At 32.9% G+C, this 7521-nt stretch overlaps 1 protein-coding gene across 1 annotated transcript; it reads left to right on the forward strand.

The window, feature by feature from the left end:
- The first annotated feature begins 1915 nt into the window (after positions 1 to 1915).
- Positions 1916 to 6842, forward strand: LOC128243266 (uncharacterized). The gene is made up of 6 exons (XM_052960918.1): positions 1916 to 1953; positions 2393 to 2457; positions 2728 to 2871; positions 3287 to 3379; positions 5175 to 5210; positions 5801 to 6842. Exons 4-6 carry the CDS (start codon positions 3325 to 3327, stop codon positions 6049 to 6051), a joined length of 342 nt encoding a protein of 113 aa, XP_052816878.1. The 5' UTR covers positions 1916 to 1953; positions 2393 to 2457; positions 2728 to 2871; positions 3287 to 3324; the 3' UTR covers positions 6052 to 6842.
- The last annotated feature ends 679 nt before the right edge of the window (positions 6843 to 7521 follow it).

Genomic DNA, 7521 nt, shown 5'->3' on the forward strand with positions numbered 1-7521 from the left:
ATAATCTGCAATATAAATTTATCATGAGATGAAGAGACACTAAGTCCTAACAAAGACTTATTTGAAAATAATAGTTATAGTGTTTTTGGAATCGTCTGTGAGTTTTATGTCAATTGTTATTTTCACTTTTTTAACACAGACTCAACTTGCTGGATTGATGATGCTTTTTTTTCCAGTCTAGATCCAAATGTATTCTGTCCAGCAACTATGATGTCACACAATCTGCAGTAAAATTTAATATCATGTAAAATTATTTTATCACTAGTATCAAAATGCATCATTTTTAATCCATTTATACATTCTCAAGCACACTTTATCATTCTCACAGCTTAAAGTGACTCGCTCATGATTTTGGACCAGAAATAAGTTTTCCCGGTTATGCATCTGAAAACACTTATTTATCATTATTTTACTCTATCATATCAAAATTGCAGACAAAAATACAGTTAAAGTATAAAAAAAGATTTTGGTTAAAGTGGAGTTCGAACCAATGCCGTTTAAGTCAAGAAATTATTAGAAAACAGCAGGCTTGTCCACACAGCCACCAGGACTTATACAGATTGGTGGATATGTTGACAAGGACATGCCCAGCAGTCAAACCCTGTTTTATGGATCTGGGCAATGGCTAGAAACATGCAACAAAACACAAATGCAAACATTCAATCAACATAGCCTCTATTTTAATTACCCGCTACATAAAGATGTTACTCATCACAAATGTGTTTTTGTTGTTTTTTACATGAGTAACAATACTGCTTTAAAACTATAAGACTATAAAATCAGCATGATTATCATATAGATATATTTCTTTCTGAATTAAAATACAATCCTCCACAAACCTTTTTTGAGGGTAAGGTCGGCTTTATATGCTCCAACTGTTACTTTCAGATCTTGTTTTCTCCCTCACCATTGAATATTAAAGCCATCTACAAGCATTTTAACAAAGAATAACATACATATACAGAAAAACATAATTAAAACTCAATTTTACTGTCAGACTTGTCACTTACAGTTTCTTTAGTTGATAGTTATTTAAGTTATCTATATATTTTAATTTTTATATTTTATTATGCAATGTATCATGCATGTAAATTTATATGGCTTTATGACACACTCAATTTAAACATTTCCCAGGTTTTCCACAATCATACAAATGTAAAGTTCTGACCATGTTTTCTATAAAAACACAATCTGAAATACCATTTGTTATGAACTCACAATGAGGGAAATAGCATTATTTTACTGATCTATAGCATAACTTTTTAAAAGACTCATATAATGTAACAAATAGGATCAAATGAATGACATATAATTTAAGATACATTTTGAAATAAGTGTTTACCTTCAAACCATGAGAGATCCTGATTATATCCAGCAAAACAATAGGAATCTTCAGAAGGTTAAATCCCCATGGCTGCATGTTTACATCAAGAAAACCGCCTGAACATTTGAAATACACTGATCTTATTGGCTACTGAGCCCTGGGCCCGTATTCACGTACATTTTTTATTGACTCAAACTCAGACTCAGTCTCAGTCTCAGACTCAGGCTATGCTGAGACTATTTTGATTTTGGTATTCACTAACGATTTTAGACTCAGACTCAGCTGAGAATACTTTATGTCGATGATGCAAGCGGTATTTTTCCATGATTACGTCAGCAGGTGCTCGCACGCGCCGTTACATCACTGACAGACGGATAATGGACTCGACAGGTATATTGTTTACATGTTTTTTATTATAAATTATTGATACTGATATCATGCATTTCGTTAAAAAAGTAATTTACATGCTGATCATATACTGAATAATTTCTCATTGAGAACTCTTTTTTACGTAGATACCTTAGCAATGGACTAGAAAGTTTAGATATTATAACGTTGTTATTCTTTTAGGGTTTCTTAACAAAAAAACGCCGGGCAAAGTGGCAAGAGATTGCCACTGTTGTAAGCCAGTACGTTTGATAGTTGAAACAGACTTTATGCCTTATTTGTACATGTGTTTTTGTTGTTATTTCTTTTTGATACAGCATGGCATGAAGGATAATTGTTCATAAGGATAATATTTTGCATGCGGTATTAAACACAGTTTTCAACAATTTTATTAAAAATAACAGTTACGTAACATGGCCATGCATAGCTGTATTACTGCCACATTATTGTTCCACTGAAACATACTGTACTAATTTATAATATACATTTATCAACATTGTAATGATGGTATACACTTGTTATTGATTTGGCAATTGAATGAAAATCATCCATAAAAAAATATTTAAACTTTTATAAGAATGCAATATACATTGAAACAATTACCAGTGGACATTCAACTTTGTAAGAATTACTGAAGTTAAAATAATTAAAAGTAAAACACCTCATGTTGTTATATTTCAGTGAATTTACAGCTCCACGTTCTTCGGAACAATGCCGGAAGAAATTTCAAAATGTAAAAGGACGTTGTAAGTAAAATATGTTTACCATGCTACTAGTTCATATAGGCAGAAACAATCTAAAAGATTTGCAACGAAAAATTGCAGAAGTTACTGAAAGTATACATGTATATGATTATATGCATCTCATTGTGTCAAGTCTCACTGTGTCAGTGACTAACGTCATTAACTAAAACAAAATATTTCTAGATGTTTGGTTGCTTTAATTGTTGATTCAGTCAGGTGTGAAAAGATGACAGAAAAGTACATTTTCTTGCATATTATCTTTGTTTCGTTTAGCCATCAACAAAGTCAGTGGGCTGCGGCATCCACCAACAGGAGGGGGCCCATCGGCTGTATTGTCCGTGGCAGAGTCGTGTGTGGCAGACCATCTTGCCACACACGAAGTTGTCACGGGCATTGGCGGAGGATTTGATTCAGATGGTATTTATCCTTCATTCACATATGTTTTATCCTTCATTCACATATGTTTTGTAAAAGCTTTATCAGTCTAATGTTTGATATGCACTGTATATTCATGTCAAATTGATCGACAGTAAACAGCAAGCCCTCATCTCTGGTAAAATGTCTTCCGGGCTTGCTCAAATTCTGAATTTTATTTATCATGCAATAAAACAATAGTTCGGGCTTGTTCATCCAAAAGTCTAATTTTGATGACTGAAACAAGTTTTTATTTTAAAGGTGTTCATATTTTGGTTGAAATTGTTATGACTTTGAATAATAAATACAAAATCAAATCACATTATGTATACTGGTAGAAGTTGTACGAGTTTTCCATTGTTGAAATAACAATCCAGCGTGCCATGCCAAACTTTCGAGATGATTTTTATTATTGCAGACCTTGAACAAATTTTTCGGGCCTCGAAACCGGCCTCAATGATCTTGGCAGATGAGCCAACGTCTGAGGCCACTATCCCAGAAACATCAGGAGGTAAAATATTTCATTCTTTTCCTTATCCCAACATTAAATCAATAGAAGCAATTCAATTCCGTAAACCCTTTCACTTTCATTAATGTGTTATGTATTGCAGGAAGGCTGAATGTATGCGTGCAATGTTGTCTGGTTCATAAAAAAAATGTTGTCATACATTATCATATGAGCTACGTTGATAGAATCACACAATTTTGTCTGATGGCATTCAGTTTTAGCTCGGCTATGTGAAGAATATGGAGAGCTATACTACTCACCCAAGCGCCGGTTTTCCAACACACCTTGTTTAATTTCCCAGCAATTTCTTTGGCATCCTACTCAATATAATAGTATCTGTTTTATTAGGCATTATTCAAGAATTAAATTCAAGAAAATTCTCAACTTTTGGTTTCCACAATGATTTAAGTTCACCTTGCTTTGACATGGTTTTACTTCGGTCTATTTTTAGGCGCTCAAATTGCCAGACCTTTCTTGCAACTCCACATATTCTTAGCATTGCTTGTGTATACTAGCTGCCTTTTTAAAAAAAAATCTTGATTTAGTTGGTGTGCCTACTTTTCTTATGACTATGACTGACAGACATCACCAATTGTGTAATTTTCTACAAAATGACTTATTTTAAGACCTTCACTTCGGTTTACCAGACGGTTAATTGTGGAGTCCCATGCCATGGAATCCCTCTGAAGGGGTTGTTTTGCATGTTGTGCTTTTTTCTGAACTGATGCTGCTTCAACTGTGGGTGTTCATACATTCTCATTTTAACCTTTCACCTTTTATTTTGTCTGTCATTTTCTGGACTTTTATTGTTTCCTCATTTCTCTTAATTTTATTTCTTCTAAATAACATTATATTCTTACACAACTTTTTTGCTGATTAAGCCATCCATTTGAAACTCAACAATTCCCTTAACAAGATTGATTGGCCCATAATTTGCATGAAAACGCTTACTGAAAGTGAAAGGAATAAAAGTTAGGAGAGATAAAAGAAAAAGCCTCATTACTATGAAAAGCACCAATACATGATACAAATTGAGTTATTGCATTGAGACTTTAAACAATGGTATTCAATGATCACACCTACTTAAATTAAACCAGGTAGATAACACTTGTTTGTAATAAATTCAAATAATGTCCCCTTTCTTGGACATATACATTATGGTTATGGTTTTGCATGTAACCACTTATAAGTCTATTCCTCAGATAATACATCTTATATTGCATTGAAATTTTACACACAGGCTCCCAAACATTTAACCTTCGTCTTAAATCAAGTACAATAACTATATCTCACAAAATCCGGTTAAGGTCTTGCATGTTAGCACAAACAGGATAATATCTCGGCAACTGCGTGATGTATTGCATTGAGACTTAATACAATTGTATACAACCACACAACAAAATTGTTAACATTTTCAATGTAACCAAATGAAATCTAATCTTACAGTGATCCATTTCTAACACTTTTCAATCCTTTCACTGAAAAGCGGCAGAATAGTCGAGCACGCTGTCCCTGTAACAGCTCTTGTTTTTACTATTATACTTGAGGATTCCGACTGATTTTATGTTTCCTAAACTGTTAATAACAGTTTTAGCAATTATTTTTCGAACAGAAATATGAAAATCTGCAAGTTGATGTTTTGTCAGCAATATTTTTTTACTTGTTTGCAGATATTTCACGTCAAATTTTTATCTTTCTGATACAAGAAATAAAAAAGTTTTTAAAACAGTCAGTATATGAGTGAGAGTACAGCTTAAATATAGTTGACGTAACAAATTAACTTTTTCATATTTTTCAGGTCCATTGAAGTCGTGCAGACAAAAGACCGGGAAAGGTAATTTCATTTAAGTAAAGATTAAATGAGACTTTTTTTGTGTCATAGTTTATGACAGATCTTTTTATGCATACACTTCCTGTGCTTGTAACATCTGCTGTGGTAGATCTAAAATTAACTCAAATTCGAAAAGGTCTTATTTGATATTATTTTTAGCAATAACATATAAGGTGTTTCATGCATAGACTGTATTGATATGTCAGTGTTCTTATTTTGCCAATATATTTCCTTGTGAAGAATCTAGTGTTCATGAATACTGTTAAGTTCAACTTCTTGAACTATTAGGAAATGCTTAACACTCCTGTACGTGTTGATTGCTTTCAAGGGATTGTACACCAAATTGGCACCAAATGAAGTATTTTCATGTAAAGAACCTCTTGAAAATTGTTTAATAGAAAGTGTTACGCTTTGATATCATAATTGTAAGAAAAGCGGATATAACATCTTTTCTATAATTTATCAAGCAGCATATAGTGATTTTGTTTTAGAATAATGTATGATTGAAGTAAATGATAAATGTGATAGCTATACTAACATTATATGTATTAAGTCGAGTATAAAATAAAAATATGTTTTTTGTTGTTTTTCAGCAAAAAGAAAAATTGTCACCACAGAGCAGTCCACAATAAATGAATTAACTGCAGAAAACCTATCGCTTGACAATGTCAGGATTAGGGAGGAGACCAAAAAAATCAAGCTCCAGATGGACCTATTATTAGAACAAAAAAATGCACTTATTTCAGTGAAGGAAATGGCTGATGCTGCCAAAAGTTATTATTTACAAAGGTCTTCCATTGAGTTTCATTCAGGAAATCCTTTTTGTAGATTCCTTTACTTTTAATAAATAATTCTGCTCAACCAATTCATTGGATATTTGAAAGTAACAAGCACACTGTTAGATTGTCTTTGAAACATTTTAGGCTTGTCCCTGTATTTTTCATTGTATATTTGAAGGTGATGTACTTGTTTAAGCTAACTTCTTCAAACTTACTTTTGAGATCCTACATCAATCTTCAAATATTTTAAGCTTTGTACAGTCTTGAATTGCATGTATGATTGGCTTAGGTGACTTTATTTTTGATCAAGTCAAATTGTACTTGTTGTATTAAGTAATGCCCTGAAATTCATGTGCTATTAAAGTTTTTAAACCATATATGTTATGCCACTAAGTTTGATGATGACATTTCATATATATGTTACACATCATTGTTCATCCATGTCCAATGAAATATTCTTTGTAAAGTTTGCTGAAGTAATTATTTATTAAGGACATAAGGTATGTAGTTTGCTATATAGTTTATACATATCAAATTTATAAAATGTATGGTGCCATAAAGTCATCAGACAATTAAGTTAAGGGTATTGCTTGTTACTTTTCAAATATCCAATTGCTACACAGTTCTCATTCATTTATAATTCACAAGGTTCATCAGGAGTTTGAGAAAGTATATACCTAAAGTATAAAAGTTCTTAAAAAGTAAATATAATGCAAATTATTGGAAAACAAAAATAGTGATATAAACTTAATCATTTTTATAATAGACTTGAGAAGTTGGGGCCTGTTCATTTATGAAAACACTTGTGATATGAAGCATTCCACATTGTTACTTGTTCATAGTGGTAAGATAATTAAAACATGAAACATATCTAATGATGTCTTTGTTGTATTTATATGCTTACTTCAAATGAAAACTAGAAACAAAACAGGAAATCAGTCTGTTAGGTTAAACTTATCACTTTACATGCATGTTCCGCGAACTAGTGCTTGGTCGTCCTGTATGAAAACCATGCGTTCCTAACCCGAACCCCAAGGTCCTTTTGTGCTAAGGTTGCCTTGCTAATAACTTAAACGGTGTACAACACATTCACCGTCCATCTTGATGCTATGTTACAAGCAGGTTAGCATGCATCAGAGGATGATTAAAAGCTAATGGGTACATAGACGCCAGGATCTCGGCACCTGAAATAAAAAAAAGAGGTTATGATTGCCATCTATGATGTTCTGCCAGAAAAGCACAACACATTTAACATTACATGTGTATGTATTGATAAAATGAATGGTGTTTTACAAGTGATTTTACCTATCGCTCAAAGTACATTCTGGTCACGTACTCCCTGGCAGCCCTCCCATCCATGTTGTCCCCAACATCAACTCTATGATAATGGGGGTTATCATTGGGGTCAATTGGGTCAACAGCAACGATATCCCTCCGATCGATCCCCAGATTGTGCAATGTGATGCAGTTTCTGATATGCATACATGCCCTTTCTGGATAACAATTCAACTTCCTCCGAAGTACCTGACAACAAG

This window comes from Mya arenaria, chromosome 8 (genome assembly GCF_026914265.1).
Source record: "Mya arenaria isolate MELC-2E11 chromosome 8, ASM2691426v1".
NCBI lineage: Eukaryota > Metazoa > Mollusca > Bivalvia > Myida > Myidae > Mya > Mya arenaria.

What these genes read in the sequence shown, in the direction of transcription:
- LOC128243266 (XM_052960918.1), top strand. Translation starts at nt 3,325, where the DNA reads ATGATCTTGGCAGATGAGCCAACGTCTGAGGCCACTATCCCAGAAACA. An exon ending in TATCCCAGAAACATCAGGAG is followed by an intron (nt 3,380 to 5,174) that starts GTAAAATATTTC and finishes CATATTTTTCAG; the next exon opens with GTCCATTGAAGTCGTGCAGA. An exon ending in CAGACAAAAGACCGGGAAAG is followed by an intron (nt 5,211 to 5,800) that starts GTAATTTCATTT and finishes GTTGTTTTTCAG; the next exon opens with CAAAAAGAAAAATTGTCACC.